Genomic DNA, 19,413 nt, shown 5'->3' on the forward strand with positions numbered 1-19,413 from the left:
TGGCCGCATCCTGCCCCTGGTTTCATGGGAGCATCTTGCATTTGAAGGGGAGTGTGGGTGGGGCAGGAGAGGGGGGCAGGGCATTGTTATTAAAGGGGTGGGACAAAGGGGGAGAAATCCCACCTCCCCTGCCTTGAAAAGCTGCCCCCATCCCCACCCAGCAAAGCCACCAGTTTGGGACCCCCAGTGCTTGGGACAGCACCTGATTGAGAGCAGCCCCCTCCCCAGGGTGCTCTATCTTAGCACAGCTGCTGGGCAGGGGAGCATTTGGGGGGGAGTCTCAGCTCCCTTAACCCCTTCAGTACTGGCCCCCAGCACAAAGGGAGAGTGCAAATGAGGACTAGGCTTTCATAAGGGAAGCCAACGCCTCCCAAAATAGCTGGGCATATCCTGGCAAGGTGTTGGGGGGCGGAGGGGCGGGGTAGCCAGAAAGCCTGTTTGCCCCCCCTCCCCAGCCCTGACTGATCCCCAGCCAGCTCTTTGTGTTTGCATTTCCCGGCCTGCTCCCCATTCGCTGCCTTGGCAACCAGCAGAGGAAAAAATGTGCATTAAAACTTGGAGCGAGCCCCCAGCCCGCTGGCGTTCCTGGATCCGACACCAGGAAACAGGCGGCTTAAATGGAACAAGATGTCGGGAGAAGGGGGTAGGAGGCACGGGGCAGGATTGGAGCCTGGCGCTGGATAAAGTGAGTCACGGCCCCTCGTGGCTGCACTGGCTGGACCGAGCTGGGAACGGTGCTGGGGAAGGGGGACCCCAGGCCGCGGTCCGTCCCAGAGCCTCTGTGCAGGAAGCCCCGAGCAAGCCAAGCAGGGGACGTGCGGCACGGGGCTGCCGGGAACGGCTCGTCTCCCCCCGGCTTGGCAGCACCGGCCCAGCCCTGCAGGCCCATGCTTTGTGAGCATGTGGGATCAGGCACCCTGCTTCCCCGCCTGGGTTCCCCCTGCCTCCGAGCCCAGCCAGAGGGGCCCAGCTCTCCAAGATGGGCTTGGCACATTCCCTCTCGTGACTAATTCTCCTTCGCTGCATGCAGCTGCTTCAAGCTGTGGGCTCCAAGGTGGATCCCAGACTTTCCCAGCGCTCTGGTGAGCACAGCACAGACCCAGGAGGGCTGGGCATCACCTGGGCACTTCCCCTATTACATCCGCCTGCCTCAGCCCCATCGCTGGCCTGTGTTCAACTACTGCTGTGCAAGACAGACTCCAGATCTGGAGCTTACAAAGCTGTGGCCACACCTGAAAGGGGCAGATTCAGGTGCCCACCATCTTCTGGCTTGAGCTATTCCCTAAGGAGAATCCCCACATGCTGTTAACAGTAGAGGGGCTATGATACACTACAGGGTTCATTCAGAAAAGGGTGGACAGGTCAGGGCACTGCTCCTTCCCTAAAAAGATCTCAAAGCACTTTGCGCCTAGGAATTAATTCAGCTTGTGGTTGTAGGGATTTTGCGAAGAGGGGTCTGCAGTGGGGGCATGCGGCTCATGCCATCATCATGGAGAGGAACATGCGTGTCTGTCGGGGCCTGCGACCGGCTGAGCTGAGCCTCGCGGTGTTGTCTGCTTATGGAAAGTTAAGGTTGGGTGTGAACGCAGGGTGCAGGGGCTATGCTGGCATGGATGGCGTCTGGGCCTGCGGTCTTTGGTAGGTCCTACCAGGACAGAGAATGTGCTGTGGCTGGAGGTTGCACTGGTCTCCAGGTTGCCCCTGCGCTGCTGAGTTTAGGCCTGGGTCTTACAACCCACTCCTGTGCCTCCCCTCCAGGCCCTTGGTGCTCCCTGGAGCATCCCTGCACATAGCACAGGGGGAAACTGAGGCCTGGAGCAATGCATGGTGCCAGTGACAGCTGGGAAATGAACCCACACCTGCAACACGTGGCTCCAGGTCCAGTCACTAGCACCCAGCGCTCAGTACCCAGGATCCGGCTGGGCAGGGCTCTCATGGGCTCCCCTGTCCCATTAGCCGGGGCCCCCACTTTGACCCTGGCCGCCACACACTGGAAGTTCCAGCTTTGTGGATTCATGCGTTGTGGAAATCTATTAATTTTCCAGCTCTAATTGATGCCTGGCTGTAATTACCTTTTATAACAAGGCAATTAAACCCCATTAAAGATGATTAGCTCATTAAGGCGCCTCCATACGCACTCACACAACCCCTTTCCCCACCCATCAAGTGCCTGGATCATTCGTGGTGGGAGAGCACTGGTCAGTGCCTGTGGCTGGACTGCAGAGATGTGGGTTTGTTTCCCTTCTCTGCCACTGCCACCCCTTTGTGGCCTTGGTTCAGTCATTTTCTCTCTCCACAAGGGAGGGAGTCAGATAGTGACACCCCTGCTCTCCCCCAACGTGCTCTGGGTTCAGGGAGCTCTGGCAGAGCCCTGCTTCCAGCAGGCAGTAGTGAACAAGGACCTGTAGCACATGCCTGGCTCTGTTCCCCCGCTGGGCAGGGTGCTGGCTGGGGCTGTGGCCTCCCTGCCCAGGCACAGCTGGTGTGAGTGGGGTGGGAGGTGGGAGAAGTGGGGTGGGAGAAGTAGAAGGCGTAGGAAAATACCGCCCTTTTCCTGAGTGTGCAAAGGCTAGCGCACCTCGCAGTGCTCATACAAGTGCTAATGCCCCCTTAGTGCATGTGCAAGGGCTAGTGTCCCTCTCAGTGCTCATACAAGTGCTAGTGCTCCCCTGGTGTGTGTACAAGAGCCAGAGCTCCTTTCAGTGCTTGTCCAAGTGCTATTGCCCCCTTGGTGCATGTGCAAGGGCTAGTGCCCCTCTCAGTGCTCATACAAGGACTAGTGCTCCCTTAGTGTGTGTGCAAGGGCTGGTGCCCCTCTCAGTGCTTGTACAGGTGCTAGTGCCCTCTTGGTGTGTGTGCAAGGGCCGGTCCCCCTCTCAGTGCTCATACTAGGACTAGTGCCCCCTTGGTGTGTGTGCAAGGGCCAGTGTCCCTCTCAGTGCTCGTACAAGTGCTAGTGGCCCCTTGGTGCATATGCAGCTGCCTCCATCCTGCTGACCCCCCTGCCCCAAGGCTCTGCTGTGCCCCTGCCAGGCTCTGGCCTGCTCCAGCCCAGAGCTTTGATTCATGCCCCGTCCCAAGCAGGTTGGTTGGGAACAGGTTAATGGGGCATCCTGCTTCCCCAGGACGTGTGAAGGGAAAGTCGGGGGACGGGTGGAGCTGCGCATGGATCCAAAGACGGGGAGCGACGGGCGTCTGGCACTGGCACGTCCCAGGGAAAGGAGCTTCTTAAAGGCATCGTGGTCATGGATCTAGCCCCACTGGGGGGCTGCAGTGGCCCTAAAGGGGGGGGGGACAAAGATGGGGGTGTCCTCCTGTTGGGCATGGGGGGTCTATATTGCATGTTGATCCCCCAACTACAAGCCCTAACCCTAATCCTCCACCAGCCCATCTCTGGGGGGCTTGGAAGAAAGCCCCACAGCTGAGCTGCCACTGGGCAGATCTGGCGGCACCCCTGTGCCCCCACCTCTGTTGCCCCCTAACCCATATCATCCCCCACCGCTCTCCCCCAGCACTGGAGCAAGCTCCGTGTCTCCTTCCCCTCCCCGAGCCCTCGTGGAAACCACAGGAATGCAACCGCTGCATCTGGATCCGCCCAGGCCTGAGCTGGCGGGGTGGCGGGGGGGTGCAGCCTCGTGTCCCAGGGAGCTCAGTGCACGTGATCCCGCCGACCCCATATGCACGGAAACCTCCCACCTCGAGAGAATGAAACACGGCTCTTCCCCCCCACACAAGCTCCGTCCAAGTGTCCAGTTGCTCTGGACTGGCGATTAAGGGCAGCTAACGGACGCCGAATGTCCCCCTCTGTCCCCCCAGCAGTAATGGCCCATGACCCACAGGATGGAGCCTGCTTTGCACCATCATACATGCTCTTGTGAAGGCCTGTGAGAGGTCAGGGAAAAGGGATTCACCTTTCCCCGCCATGGAAACCCCATTAGCTAGAACCCCCCAGTATAAGCCCCCGTGGAAGGCTGCAGAGTGGATGAGCCTGGGTAGAAGGGACCGACCCGGCAGTGATGTGCAGTGGTTGGAGCAGCAGCCCCAGACCACGGATCCATGGGTTACTACACTGCCCCCCGCTTTGGGGGTCTGGGATGGACAGCCCCAAGAATCCCCCGCCCAGCCCGGTCTCAGCCCTTGAGCCGAAACCTGTCGCTGGGGTGAAGCCACGACCAAGCCCCACGTGGATGCTCTCACTCTGGGCGTGCGGGGTCCCTCCTGTTCACACCCCATGCCTCAGTTTCCCCACCCATTGGGCAGGAGCAGCCGCACAGCCGTGCTCTCTCAACCCAAGGTACCCGATACCCCGGGGATGGCTCTTTTTGCCCCTGCCCCTATATCTCACATTGGAGCCCTGGGATGTGGAGCAGCGACTCCTTCCCAGACTTGAAAGAGCCACTAAATCACAAGGGAGGCATCCGGCATTCCATTATATTCCTACCTTGGCATGGGGCTGTGTGTTCAGGTGCCACCCCCCCTGCCATGCCTGGGAGGAGGACTTCCTCAGGGCCCCGGCAGGATCTTCTGCGAGCCAAATTGCATCGGAGTTGGCAAAGCTGGGAGAGCGCCCGGGCGGGGGCAGCTGGGAACAATGGAGCTGCTGGCGGCAGTGGGGAGAGAGCTGGGCCAGGTCTGCAAGGGGCCTGGGAGTGGATGGAGGGGGTTGGCATCGGAGCTCAGCACTCCCCGGCCTTTGCACGTACATTAGAGCAGCCACGAGGCTGCTGTGACGCGTGGGGTCTGGCTTGGGTCCAGCGACCAGCTCCTTCCTGGACCCTCACCCCCTGCAACAATCCTGGAGCAGCCCCTGAGCCTGGGACTGCTGTGGCTGCAACTCTCCTGGCTGCAGTGCGGGCAGAGAGACATGGACAGGGGCACCAGTGTAGCAGTATCAGAGGCAGAGATCAGACCTGGGGCTGGCAGGAGAGAGAGACGGGGGGGGGGGGGGGGGGGGGGCAGAGGGAAGAGGAAGGGAAGAGGAAAGATGGAGAGAAGGAGCATGAAAACAAGCAGGTACTTGGGGCCCTGGGGGTCCTGCAACACACTGGGCTCTTCCCAGTCACTCCCAGGACCCCAGAGACAGCTGAGCAAGGAGTGGGGAGAGGTCTGGCCAGGGCTGAGCTGAGCTGCTGGGGCTGCAGTTGGGTCCCCCAGCCCAGCCCAGGCCTGAGTTACTCCAACACGGCCCTTCCCCGCTGCTAGCTGCCTGGAACTGCCTCAGTTTCCCCAGGTGCCCACAGATGCTGGAGGTGGGGGATTCTTCTGGCTGGGGGAAACCCGGCTGGCTCGGGTGCAAGGAGATCTTGGCTGTGATTGCCACGGGGCAGGGCTGGCCTGGCACGCACAGAGGTGGGTGGCGTGTTGGGCGGGGGCATCCCATGCCCCACTGGAGCTGAAAATCGGAGCCCTGGCCAGGAGATCAATGGGCAGCAGCGTTGTTTGTCCAGGGGACGTGGTGGAAAAGCAGTGCAAGCCAGGCCGGAGAAGACCGCGGTCGGGGTAGATGCCAGCATGGATGGGCCTGTCACGCCTGGCTTCAAGTAGCCAGGGCGGCTATGAGCAAAAAGCTGCAGGGACGGTTACACACACAGGCATGCACACACACCTGTGTGTGAATGCACATGCGTGCACATGTACATAAAACATACACAAATATATGTGCACAAACACATGCACACATATACACACCCACAAACAGGTGCACATATGCACACATACTCCTACACACTAACATGTGCGCAAACATGCTAACATGTGCGCAAACATGCACACATATATGTGCACCCACATGTGCACAAACAGGCACACATACACATACCCACATGTACACACACACACACACTTATGCACCCATACCCACATGTGCACAAACAGGCCCACGTATACACACTTGCACACACTTACCCACACACATAAACACACTCCCATGTGTGCAGAGGCACACATGCACCCCCCAACAGGTACACAGACATGCACACACACATACACACCCATGCACCCATACCCACATGCACAAACAGGCTCACATATACACACATGCACACGCTTACCCACACACATGCACACATACACCCACATATACACAGACATGCACAGACACATATCCATGCACCTATACCCACATGTGCACAAACACACACATACACACCCATGCACCCATATCCACGTGCACACCCTGCCATTAGTGCACACGCAGGCACAGGCACACACACGCACACGCTGGCCTGCATCTTCCTTTGGTTTCCTAGAACCCAACTGTTGTTTTTTGAAAACTGGACCCTTCATCCCTGTTGCTGTGTGCGTCCCCCCCAAGCCCTGCCTCTGCTGGTGCTGGCAGCGGGTGACTCATTGTTGCCGTGACGGGGAGCAATCAGATTACTAATTCATAAAAAGCCATGTGTTTGCACGTTGCCATGGCAGCAGCAGGGAGTGACTCACTCCAGGAGCTAGTGGTTTTTTGGTGGTTTTTTTCCCCTTTTTTTTAATGGACCTGGGAGGGAGTTTTGCCTTGCTGCAAAGAGGGTCTCAGAGCTCTGGCCTGGGGTGTGGAGCTGACAGCTCAACCCTGCTCCTCCTGCTCCGTTGATGCCCCTCCAGCCCGGCCCACTGCACCAGGGCTGTCCAGTGCCCACTGCTTCCAGGTCTCCAACCAGCCCCAGGCCCCTTGTAGCAGCCACCCGCCACCCCGAGAACATGGGGAGCTGTGGAAGCATCAAGGGCAAGGGCATCTGCAGGGGTCCAAGCCATGTCACAGCACATAGAAACTGCTGTAAAATCCTGAGATTGTGCTAAAAAATCATGAGCAATGTTGCAATGGAGGTGGGGGGAATCTCTCCTTGTTCACCAGGCTCCTCTCGTCTTTCAGGCCTCAGACATCCTCTCTGCTTCCGCTCCCTTCACCTGTATCCCTGGGAGTGCCAAAAGCTGGAGACAACCGGGCAGGGAGTGGCGGCACAGTCACCCAACCAGACACCAATCAGACTCACGACGTCACCCGGAGAACCTCCCCTTGGCCAGATGGGCACGCAGCAGTGGCCTAAGGATGCTCCAGAGGTCAGTTGATCTCCTAGGAGAGGGGAGGCTTGTTAGATGCTTTATCCTGCTCAGCTGCTGGCTCCAGGTCTCAGCTGCTGCCCATAAAGGGTGGGATAAGGGCAAGCAGGTGAAGTCCTTTTAAAGAGGGGGAGCTGGGTCAGTGCCTCCTCAGGGAATGTGGTGAGTACTTCTGGGTGGCTGTGGGTCTGTGTGGGGGGCAGTAGAGACCCTCTATGCTACTGGGGGGTTTAGTGGAAATGTAGTGAGTTGGGGGGGGTCCCTTCTCTCTAGCAGCCCTGCTAGGGTGCTTGTGGGGGCAGCCCCTTAAGCTTTGCTGGGAGCATGAACCCTGTGGGTCCTGCAAGCCTCTGGCCAGCTTGGTGCTACATACCTAGAGCCCTGGGTGCTGCATACAGAGCTTGTCTGGACCTAGGTGCAAAATGTAAATCCCTAAATCATAATAGGACATATAGGTATAACCTATACCCCAAATCATAATAGCAGTGTCTTTTGCAATGCAAACTCCTGACTGGGAACACCCAAAATACAACAATATAGTTAATCTCACCTCTGGTTCCTAGTATTGCATATACTCCATGTCCTAACAGCCTGAGATTAATTATGAATAGGCTTCCCTTTCAAAGTGATTGGGGTAACAAGGGGAAGACATTCCTCAATCTAGGTGCCTAGGCTGACTAACAAATACTTTGGGCTCCGCTTTGCTGTAACAGTGACCCACAACTCCTGGTCCGAGGAGCTTGATTTGATTAATCAAGTCCTATTGCTATTTATTAAATGGTTGAAAGTGTTAAACTCAGATAATCAAGCCCTGTTATAGTTGTAATAAAGCTCAGGAGCTAACAACAACCAGGGATGGGTCTGAAAGGTTAACATCTATAATGCAATCAAAAAACCAGTGACCCTCCACCCTGCTGGTTTTATCCAAGCCTAGCTCCCAGTGCTCTGAGTGGGACGCTGGCCCCTGGGCCAGCCTGTAACATTAAACTCCCCCTCCCCTTTCAGAGAGGGCTCAGCCCTACCCAGATCCCCATCTTGCCTGTACCCCAGAAACCCTGCCCTAGAGCCTGCTTCCCTGATCAGAGAGATGGGAGATGCAGCCAGCTCTGGGGAGGACCTGACTTCAACAGCTTGGATATTTTTTATTTTTATTTTTTCCTCCCAGCCCTGAGTTTTTGGGGCTGTGTCCCTAGGAAAGCCCCAAGAAGGGGCTGTTATGGGGTTGGGAAATATCACCAGGCCCTGCTGGGTCCCTGGAGCCCAGATGGAGCTTGCAAACCCTTGCCCTCTTGTGAAGCTGACCAACTGCGTTCAAATTCAAGGGGGCCGGGGAAGACTTTGTCCTGGATTTGGCTCCCATCCACTGCCTTTGTGCTGCCATAAATAACAGCAGGCATGTGTCCATGTCCTACCCCCCCCCCCCGCCCCGCCCCTTGGGAGGCTGCCCAGGCCTGTGATCTGGATGCTGGGGGGCAGGGAAGGGGGACCCCTGGGTGTCCCCCTTTTCTGGGCTGGGCTGGGCACAGTGCCCCCTGCCCCGATCTTGCTGCTGGGGTGAGAGTGGGGGAGCTGGTGCTGCTCGGTTCCTCCCTGCAAAGCCTTGCCCCCCTGCCTGCAGCTGCTGGCTCCGTCACTACGTCGGAGCTGTCCTTGGCAGACTCCCCCGTCCCCCGCTCCCCATGCTGGGCTTGGAAGCCCTTGAGTCCTTGCTCTCTGTGTCCGTGAGCTAGGATGCAGCTGGGGCTGGGGGCTGACTGACAGCAGCAGGACCGTGGGGTCCCAGCCTCCAGGCCAAAGGGGCTGGGGTACAGCAGGGCATGAGGTGACAAGCAGGGCATTTAATTCACTGGGCTGGTAATCAGGCAGGGAGAGCTGGGGGGTATCAGTCATAACCAGCCTAAAGGAGGCTGAGGCCTATGTCCATTCCCTGGGTGGTGCAAGGCAGAGGGGGGGGTGTTTGGGAACTGAGGGTCCTGGATCAGTTGATCACCACCCTGGGGATCTGGTGCTGTTATCCCTCATGGTACCAGTGGGGAAACTGAGGCACAGGATAAAGCAGTGACTTGTCTCAGGTGTGGTGAAGAACCTCTAAGGACCTCCTGTCCTCATCCCCTCCTTCCCACACTAGAAAATCCTCACCACTCCCTGCTAGTGCTTGGAAGAAAGCCCAGGTGTCTGGATGCCTGCCCCCTGCTGTAACCCCTAGGCAGCCAGCCCATCCCAATCTAGGAGAGGAGTCCCAGAGCCCCGGACCCGACCTCTTCCCCAGAGCTAGGTACGGGGCTTTCTTGATCCCAGTAGCCAGGGTCTGAATTATGGGGGGGAGCTCAGGGGCCCCTTAAGAGATGAGAACCCCCCTGTAAGGTTTGAAAATTGTAAGTGGGGGGTCTCCCATCCGGTTGCTCCTTCACTTTGGTGGACTTGTTCATCAATGAACCGGCTTAATTTAGTGTTTAACCCGCCCTCCCCGAGCCCTCTCCAAGAGTCCAAGTGTAATTCAAACCCTGCCAGTAGCTCTTCAGAGCTGGTTGTGTTGGGACGGCCCCCCCCCCCATGACACCCAGCTTTGCCCTGGCACCAAGGTTCAAATTACACTTTGACTCTTGGGGTGTCTGCAAAAAAAAATTGGGCTGCCCATTGTGATGCCCTAATAAACACCCTCCCAGGTTACGATTTTCAAGTCTTACAGGGGGGCTTTCATCTCTTACGGGAGGTCTCAGCCCCTGTAATCTCCCCCATAATTCAACCCCTGCCTGGCACCCATCCGGGTTGCAGTGTGCACTATGGAAGCTCATTCGGATTCAGACTGGGCCTGACTCCAGATTATCTCCTCCTCTGGCAGAGGGATGTGGCAGGAGGGGGTACCCTGGGGCTGCTGCCATGCACGCTTGCCCTATGAATTTTCATTTCCACCTAGGAGGAATTTTCTATCTTTGCAGTCTCCTGGGCCTGCTGCAGGCTGCCTGTGCCCAGAAGCTTGTAAATTGAGACTTTTTTTTTGTTGCAAATATCTAGTTAGTCTAATAATATCACATCTGCCACAAATTTGAATTGCACTTGCCCTATAGATTATTTATCATGCCTTGTTCCTGGAAATGCCTCCCTCCCCCTCCTTTTTTTTTGGTTTCTTTAAATGAGCAAAAGAGGGGTGGGATCTGCTTTGCATAACCCCACCCTCCCCCACCCCTTTTTCCCAGGCATATCTGAGCTGGCTCCAAGGCAGTGACTCAGACTGTCAGTGGGAGCCGGAGGACATCGAGGCCTGACCTGCACCCTGCGGCCAGCATGGAGACCCCCGGGCAGCGCCGGACCACCCGCAGCGGGACTGGCACCACGCCACTGTCACCCACCCGCATCACACGGCTGCAGGAGAAAGAGGATCTGCAGGAGCTGAATGACCGCTTGGCCGTGTACATTGACCGCGTGCGGTCCCTGGAGTCGGAGAACGCGGGGCTGCGGCTCCGCATCACCGAGTCAGAGGAGGTGGTGAGCCGCGAAGTCTCGGGCATCAAGGTGGCCTACGAGTCCGAGCTGGCTGATGCCCGCAAGACCCTGGACTCGGTGGCCAAGGAGCGGGCGCGGCTGCAGCTGGAGCTGAGCAAAGTGCGAGAGGAGCACAAGGAGCTTAAGGCGCGGTGAGTGTGTGCCCAACTCCCCCGGGCGGGGGCATGGGGCAGGGAAGGTATGCTCAACTCCTCCAGGTGGGGGCACGGAGTAGGGAGTGTTTTTCCCACCCTACCGGGGCAGGGGCATGGGGCAGCACGTGTGTGTGTGTGTGTGTGTGTGTGACACCCCCCACCCCGGGCTGGGGCATGGGTTGGGCACAGAGCCGGAGTCCGACCAGCTGTGGGGGGTCCCTGGCGTCACCCGAGCCCGGAGCAGGGCTGGGAAGAAGCCCAGAGCTCCCTCCCATGAGGCCTGGTGGGTTTGTGGCGTAGTGAGCTTGGCAAGCGGGGAGGATCGGGGCGGGAGCAGCCCGGCTCCAGGTCCAGCCGAAAGGCTCCCAGCTTGTTGGAGGCCAAGGGTTGGTTTTGAAATCTCCTCCCCTGCAAGCAGGGGCTGCATGGGCAATGGGTGCTGGTGGTGAGAGAAGTGTGAGGGGGTCCCACAGCCGATGTTGCCCGGGTTTGGGTCCCAGCGTCATGCCCGAGCGGGGTGCCATGGGGGATCTGCCCTCCCAGGTGCGGGCAAGGCCCTGTGGCTGCGGGTAGGGAGTGGCTCGTGCACCTGGAAAGCTTCAGCGCTTCTGGCTGCCCCTGGCCACAATCCCAAAGCCGCCGTCTCCCATTGACGTCAGCGCCGTTCGGAGCCGGACAGACTTAACCCTTAGGGCAGAGCCCGCTGTGTCCCTGGCACCTTGCTTCTCCAGCCCTTCCAGGGGGCAAGATCAGGGCCTTCCCTGGCACTGGGCCAGGCCCTTTTCCCCATCCGCCCTGGGTCTCCGGCCTCTTACCCCCTGGCCTGGACTAAGGGACGGGCTGGAATGAACCCGCCTGGAATAGGCCAGAAATAATTCCCCTCTGCCAGGGCCAGCAGCCTGTTGCACGTCCTTTTTCAAACCCACCCAGGGATTATATTTAGCTTCCTGTGTCTCTCTTCAGCCAGGATCGCTCTAGATAAACCCCACTGGTCTCTGCAGCTCTGCCTGTGGGTGACCTGGCCGTGGGGCCATGATTTTTCTGATGTCGATCTCCACTTTATCCCAGCTAGGGGAGCAGGAGTTTGGCAAGGGGGTGGGAAATCTCTTCCTTTTGCTGCTCAGCCAACCTCCTCCTGTGTCTCTGTCTCCTAAACCCTTCGTTATCCAGTTCCCTGCCCACTGCTGTGGCTATCCACTGCCCATCCCGCTCCACACTGGGTATCGTCCGTGCCAGTTTTGTGCGGCTCACCAGAGTGGGGTAACCAGTAGGCACTGCTGCCTTTCTGTAACCCTGGGGGAACGGTCTCCCATCCCGAGGGGACTCTGCTGCGATGGTTCTGGCCTGAGTTTGGGATCTGGCCAGACTGGGTTGGGCATTGGCTTTACAGCTACTAGTTAATTTTGCGGCTGGAGATCCAACAGAGAGCTCTCACCCACTGGGAGCCGGTGCCATTGCACCATGTCCCGTGGGCTGGGAGAACCGGCTGGGGTAGGAGGCTCCCCGGAGATGGGAAGCACCTCGGCTACGGCCCCGTGATTTGGGAGTGGGATTTGCCTGTGTCGTGGGCCCAGCACCCCCTGCCTTTGTGGGGGGCTCCTCGTGGATCCTGCCCAGCTCTGCTGTGGGTGGGCTGAGGCTTTGGTGGGCTTCAGGAAACCTCCCTCTGGTCAAAGGCATCCTCCTGGGGTCCCCCACAGGCCAGGGGCAGGGGGAGATGCTTGGGCTCCTTGTAGGGCAGCTTGTCAGACCCATCCGGCCGCTCCAGCACCTCAGGCTGGCAGATCCGGCCCTGCTAGGGACGGGAGAGCCCAAATGACAGGGATGAAACCCAGGTGTCTGGGCTCCCGGAGGTGCCGCGCCCAGCGGGCATCTAGGCCAAGACGTTTCCAGCTTCTCGCATGTGTGGGCACTGGGGAGGTTTCCCAGACACCTGCGGTGTCACACCCCGACCAGGTGTGACTAGGGGTCCCCTTCCCAGCTGGCATCTCAATCCAACCCTCTCCCCCTTTCTGGTTCTGTGCCTCAGTTTCCCCATACATTAAGGATGAGGGGCAATAACTGGTCCTGTGCCCAGAGGCAGCAGTGAGGCTGGGGTTTGTAGCCAGGGCAGTGAGGATCAGGGCCCCTTGGACCAGATCCATGCCTGCGCCCTGTCTTTCTGAGCAGGTGTGTTGGGCTGGGAGCTCCAGCCCTGCCCAACGCCCACCCTTCCCTGGAGCCAAGGCAGAAACACTGTGGGTATCTCCCCTGTCTGGCCTCCACTGGCGGCAACAGGACCCTTATCTGCCTCCAGCAGCTGCATTGGTGCTGGAGGGAGAGAGGAGGAGAGGAAACCCCGGGGCTCCCGGTGGAGGCGGGGGTGTTCTGGCAGCTCTGGGTACAGCTGGCAGCCAAGATTTCCCCCACACCGCACCCAGGGCCAAGCCTACATCCGCTCCTTTCCTTTGAGACTGCAGCAAGGGGGCGGCCTGGCCTATCTAGCTGAGCCTGCCTGGGAGGCAAGGGGAAACTGAGGCAGCCACAATCCTGCTGCCATGCTGTCAGCCCTCCTGCCTCGGTTACGCTCCCTGAGCCAGGAAGGGAACTCGGGTGTCCCCACTGCTCTAACCATTTCACTACATGGTCCATAGGATGCAGGCAGGGCATGGGGACCTTGTGGGGGGAAAGTGCAAAGGGAAGGTGGAGAGATGGGAGTAGAAACCACCCCTGCCTGATGGCACCGGTGTGCCAGGCTCTGGGCTCACGGGGGACCTCACATGCCGCATGCAGCTGACTCTGGGGTGGAGCGGGGTTGCGGGCGGAGCCGCACATGGCCCAAAGTGCCAAGCCCTCCCATCAGCCCCTGCTCCAGCGACTTTCCAAGGGGCCAATCGCCTTCTAGTGCATCCCTTGGTTGCCGGCAATTGCCTCGCGCTCAGCCAATGGGTGGGCAGCAGCAGCACAGGGCACAAGGGCGCGGCTGGCCTGTTGGTGACTCATCGGTGCAGGAGGCGCCCACGCCCTTCCCAGCACTCCCCGGGGCTCCCAACAAGGCCTGGGATTGGTGGAGGACGCCTGGCTCGGCGCCTGCTCCCACATTCACGGGAAGGGGGGTCCAACCAACTTTGATCCCCCTCCTGGCGCCATTCCCCCCCAGCACTGGGATGTCTACCATGCACTGGTGCATCCTGGGAAAAATCCATTTGGGTCCCTTGGGGGCTCACAAGGTGCCACATGTGACTTGGGGCGGGGTCAGGACGTGCAGAGCTAGGAAGGGACCCAGGCATCCTTCAAACCTTGCAGCTCTCACCACTGAGCCACGTTGCCTGTCTAAAGACCACGCAGTGCCCTGGGCGTGTCGGGGTGGGCCTCAACGTGACCAGACTCTGCAGTGTGGGAGTTTTCTTTCCCTACCTCCTTCTCCGAAACAGGAACCAGCCCCTGCTCGTTAGCTGCTCCTCTGACGAGCTGCGGCTTCCTGAATTGCCGGCCCTAACCCAATTATGCCGGCAGCAACTCATCTTCTTTCCCTTCCCCGAGCCCCAGCTGGGTCCTTGTTCAGCAAGAGGAAGGGAGCTGGAGCCTGGGAAAGGGCGGCCTCCACCCCTGCCTCCTGCATCCCAGTACCAGCGCCCCAGTGAGGGGGCCCAACCCGCAGTGGGGCTCCATGCAGATTTGTGGGGGGCCAGTGCCAGGCTGGGAGAAGGGGCACTGGGCGTGCCCTTGCTGCCTCCTCTGCACTGTTTTGCACGAGGCTTGTGACTGCCAGGGTCCCCGCCTGTCCCGTTGGTGCCCGACAAAGAGACGCTTGCGACTTCCTACCCATCCTGCCTGGTGATTGTGAATCTCGGGGTCCCTTGCACTAGTTTGCCCAAAAAACAAGGTGCTTGTGAACTCCACTGCCCCATCTCGCATGACGCTTGTGAACCCCCAGGGCCCTGTCCGCACAATTTTGCACAAGGAATGCGAGGCTTGTAAATATGGGGATGTGCCCCTTCCTTGCACGAGGGTCGGGGCACTAGTGAGCCTAGTGTGGTCACGTGTCCTGAGCACATGTGGATCCCTATGCGGGAGCTGTGCCCCCCCCTTTCCGTGGCTGCCTTCTCTGCTCCCAGAAATGTGGCCTGGCAGCAATGCCTGCACGGGAGGATGGCGGGTACCTAAATCCATGCAAATGTTTTTCCACTCCCAGTCACTCTTCTGGCTCTGGGAAGCATGGGAGGGAGGCTGGTTGTGGGAACTGCTTGGCAGTAGCCCCTTCAGCTTATGTGCCCGTGCCAGGGTCAAGGTCAAGAGGCTTCTGCAGCAGCTTGGACATGGCCCCTCCTGCCCGGTGCTCCCCGGAGCTGCCCAGCCAGTACCACCGTGTCTTTGCTATCCCAGCTCTATACATAGCTCTCTGGCTCCTAGGACATGGAGATCCACCTGTTCCCTGCTCCACCCCCAACCCCACAGACCTCAATAGCCTCAGTGTGAGCTGGGACAACTGCGGGCAGACAACTGCTGCAGGCGGGTGTTGGGCCGAGCTGTCTGCCCTGGCCTGGGCACCGATCTCCAGGCAGCTTTGCAGCTGCCACCACTGCAGCTGTAGAAAAGGCAGGGCTATAGCAGGTCACTGAGGGAGGGGGTGGGGTGAGGGTGAGAAGCCAGAGCTTTCATCTTTGCCACCTGCACAGCTCATTTGCACATATGCAAAGCAGGCAGACAAAGGTTCCTCTCTGAATGCCCTTCCCCCTCGGGCACGGTTTGTAGGGACTCCTCCCTGGGTTAAACTGGGGAACACCTTGTCATGCAACAGGGAGTCCCCATGGCAGAGATCCAGGTGCATGAACCCCTGCCCTGCAACCCTGCACTTCCAGCTAAGCCGGGACTGGATGGCTCCAAGGCTTCAAAGCCCTTGATCTCAGGGACTAGGGAAGTAGGAATGCTGGGGTCAGCCTCTGTTCTCATAGGCAAGGCTCTGTGATAGCTGCGCTGGCATCCAGGATGCTGGGTTTCACTGCCCTGCCTTGCTACAGCTTCCCTTAGTCCATTTGTGCCTTAGTTTCCCCAAGCTGGCTTGTGGGGCCATTTTTGTATTGTTGGCGCAGTGGGGCAGAGACTTGTCATGTCACCCATACAGCCTGAAGCATGGAGGGCTCCAGCCGTTGCAATTCAAACTGTTGGACCGAGGCAGGTGCTGGGAGCAAGGTTCAGGGACGTGGGCGCCTGGCAGAAAGAGTGCACGGCATCTGTTTGAAAAGCCGGTGCAAGGGCACGGATGTGGCTGGGGGCAAAGTCCCCCTTGGTAATGGCTTTGAACAGGGCTGAGCTGCAAAGCAAGTGCGGAAAGGTTGGACTTTTCCCCCTTCGCTACCCCGAGATCTTGCATTGCTGTGCTGGAGCATTAGTGAGGGGGCAATGGCACCGTGACCGTCTGGCATGGGGCCGGACACATGGCCATGCCAATGGAGCGTGTTTTTGAGAGCAGAAGGGCCTCTTATCTAGCGCCTGGGAATGCGAGTGCCCGAGGGGGGCTGGCCTTGGCATCCCGGCAGCTCCTTCCATCTCCCAAGACCCTGTGGTCCAGATGTGCTAGAGCCATGGCAGAGCTGGGCATGCTCCCGCGGCTGGGATCACCCCTCCCAGCTCCCAGGATGGCCCCTGTCCCTAAGGACAAGACTCAGCATCAGATTTTTTGAATCAGGACGGGGGAGAACCCACCTACCATGTCCTCCAGAGCCCTCCTGTGCCTGGCTGGGATCCCCCATCCCCGTGGGGCATTGCCTTGCCTGCCTCTAGGTCAGGGGCACACTGCAGCCTTGGAAGTGGCTGGCAGCGCTGGGTGGGTCCCCGCACAGGTCACGCGATTCAGGGGGCCGTTAGCAGCAGGCGCTGAACAAACAGCAGCGTGTTCTTGTGCAAACATCCCAGTGCGGCACTTGCACGGTCAGACAGAGCTGAGCTGGGTCCTCCAGGCCCTTCCCAGGTTTCTCAGGGACGAGATACCCTCTGGTTGAACCCTTCAGGCCCCACAAACCTGGTGCTGCTGGGCTCAGGGCCTCCACTTGGCCAGCCTGTTGCATTTAAATACTAGAGAAATGGTTTTCCCCTCCCAGTAAGCCCCAGCTTTGGAGTCCTGGGATTCCAGCAGGGGTTTAGCTTTCCTCAGAGCAAATCTGTAGTCACTGGTGGTCATGCCCCAGTGCAAATGGGCACAAAGACCCTTAGAGCATCTCCTACATCTTTACCCACCCCAAGATGTGTCCCAGGCAGCACTGGGTTGTTGGTACCAGCCCAGGCAGAGCCCGGTCTCCTGCATTCACCTACTGCCATTTCTGTGAGGATTTGCCCCAGATCTTTCCAGCTGAGGCAGAGAACTGGAAGGGCCCAGGACCCTCGTCCTGTGGCACAGGGAAGATGTGGGCACTGTCTCTGTCACTGCAGGGAAGGAGGTGGTGGAAGAAAGGGTCATAGCCAAGCTCCCCCGGCTCTGATCTGGGTGGGGGTATTTCCTTCCTGGAGTCTCCTGCTCTGACACCTCCTTTTCCCCTTGGCCCCGGGCCTGCATTGGCAGCCCAGAGGGGTCCCTGGCTGAACCCCAGCCTGCTACACCCTTGGTGCCATGCAGAGAGAGGAGCCGTGGGCAGCGCCGTGTCTGCGGGACTCGGGGAGCCCGTGTGCTGCAAGGGGAAGCGAGCCCGCGGGCGGCTGCTTTCAAGCCTGCTCCTCACCTCAGTCTCCATCACCACAAAGCCACAGAGGAGGTGGCAGAAGCCATGAGCCAGCCCATGGCACTGTCGCTGCAAGACGGGCCGTCTTGCAGCCCAGCCCGTGGCCCTGCTCTTAGGCAAGACATCCCCAAGTGGGGCAGGGGAAACTGAGGCAGGGGGTCAGATGCAGACTTTAAGCCTGTGCTGTCAGCCCCTGGCTGGAGCTGGCAGCTCTTTCTCCATGCCCAGGTGGAGCTGAGGTAGCAAAGGAGTAAACCAGGCAGGGTATAGCTGAGGTTGGCAGCAGCCAGCCGTGACCTGTGGTTTTCCCAGTCCCCAATGTACTCGGGGCTCCCAATCGGTCTCCACCCTGCCTGGAAAACAAGGTGCCAGCATCCACCCCGGACCCCGGATCCAGCCTCAGGCATTCGCTCTGCACACAGCAGCTCTGTGCCCCCGGGGCCTTATTGCAGCCGTCTCCATATCTGCAGGCAGTAGCGTCAGGCAGATGGGTGCAGGCTGGGGTGGGATCCGAGGCTGGGGATGCCTGGGTTCGATTCCTGGCTCTTTGGGATACCCTGCGAGGCCTGATGCTCCCTGCCTGGCTTGTGGGGCAGTCGCTCCTGCCAATGCAGGGCACGGGGAGTGAAACCCCCTTGTCTTGGGGCCTGGGCAGGCAGCGGGGTGGATCTGAGCCCTGCCGCACCACGCCACGTTTCTAGACACAGCAACAGCTGGGCGCGGTGGGAGCGATGACTCACTCCCGAAACGGGCTCCGGGGCCGCTGCCAACGCTGGCGTCTCCGGGCCTTTCTTCTCCCTCCTGCCTCATGCAAAGCAAATGCCCGCGGCCTTGCAGCAATGTAAATAAGTCCCTGGCCTTTATCGGGCTCTCTCTCCACCAGCCACAATATAAACCCCTTTTTGTTCCAGGCCATGGCTCCTCTGCGTTCTCTCTTTCTTTGAAACCAAGATCCCGGCAGGCCCTGCTCTTCTCTGCGGCGGAGTTTGTCCCTTGAATGCTTGCAATCTCTGTGTGTGCAAAGGGTGTGGGTGTGAATCGGTGGGTGCTGGGAGCTATTTCTCCCTGCTTTTCCATCCGAGCAGCCCAGGGTCATAGCTGTGACCCCCTTAGAAGAACAAGGGTGCGGGGTTAGGGAGAGCAGAGAGTTGGCTCTGAGCCCTCCTCAGACTCTGGCCCCAGGGCTGCCATGGTAGAGGGACCCTCAGCTGCAGGCACTGCGGTGCAGCACCCCACCTGCGCGGAGAACCGGGCCATCTAGCATCCGGGGGCTTCGGGGCCTTCGTGCCAAGGCAGGGAGACAGAGGAGAGACAGACTTTCCACGTCTGGGCGTGACCACCCTCTGGGACGTGCACAGCTGTTCTGCAAATGGGGCTTGCGGAAAAGACACGCAAAGGCGACAGGAGCCTGGCTCCTTTGGCACAGGCTGGCATAGCAGCGGGGAAACGGGGATTGGATGAGAAGTTGGCAACTCGTTGTGTTAGTTTCCTCCTGAGGCCACCTTGCCCTTTGCACTGTGCGACCCACGATGGACCCGTGTCTTCGGTGGTCCAGGGTTCTGGATGCGCGAAACTCCTGGCTCCTGCCGTGGGAAGTCGATTCCCACGTCATGGGGTTGCAGGCCACGGGGATACGTGAATCAAACCTCCTCCCAAGGTATAGGGCGCCTCGATCGTGTCCTGGCTTGGGGACGATCTTGATGGGCAATCGAAGCTGGCAGCCCAGAGCCAGTATGGACCAACAGGGCATTCAGAGCTGCCTTGTTAGTGCTATTTTCTTGATGAGTTTTTTTTATTTCCAGTGGCTTTTAGCAGCTTGGCAAAGGGCAGGCAGCTGTTCCAGCTGTGAAGCTGCCTGAGCCAGGGATACCAGGTTAGAAACCCCAAAATTATAGGCAGACCGGGGCAAAGTAATGTAGTGGGCAGACACCACCAGCACCAGACCAAGGGAGAAACATTACCCCGTAACATCCGTGTGTGTCTTGCCTGGGACAGCAACTGGTTAAAGGCAAGCAGGCCTAGTGGGG

General features: G+C 59.1%; 1 protein-coding gene across 6 annotated transcripts in view; it reads left to right on the plus strand.

The window, feature by feature from the left end:
- Positions 1-19,413, plus strand: part of LMNA (lamin A/C) — a 55,693-nt gene that overhangs the window by 18,172 nt on the left and 18,108 nt on the right. For 4 of the 6 annotated variants that reach the window (XM_059717975.1, XM_059717973.1, XM_059717978.1 and 1 more), the window contains 2 exons: positions 6,866-7,053; positions 10,251-10,688. In XM_059717975.1, the coding sequence (XP_059573958.1) occupies positions 10,339-10,688 (350 nt within the window). In that variant the 5' untranslated portion in view covers positions 6,866-7,053; positions 10,251-10,338. Of the gene's footprint in view, positions 1-581; positions 686-6,865; positions 7,054-7,173; positions 7,216-10,250; positions 10,689-19,413 lie in introns of those variants that run through there. The other 2 variants (XM_059717974.1, XM_059717977.1) reach the window with 2 other exon arrangements.

Source organism: Alligator mississippiensis, chromosome 15 (genome assembly GCF_030867095.1).
Source record: "Alligator mississippiensis isolate rAllMis1 chromosome 15, rAllMis1, whole genome shotgun sequence".
In the NCBI taxonomy this organism is placed as follows: domain Eukaryota; kingdom Metazoa; phylum Chordata; order Crocodylia; family Alligatoridae; genus Alligator; species Alligator mississippiensis.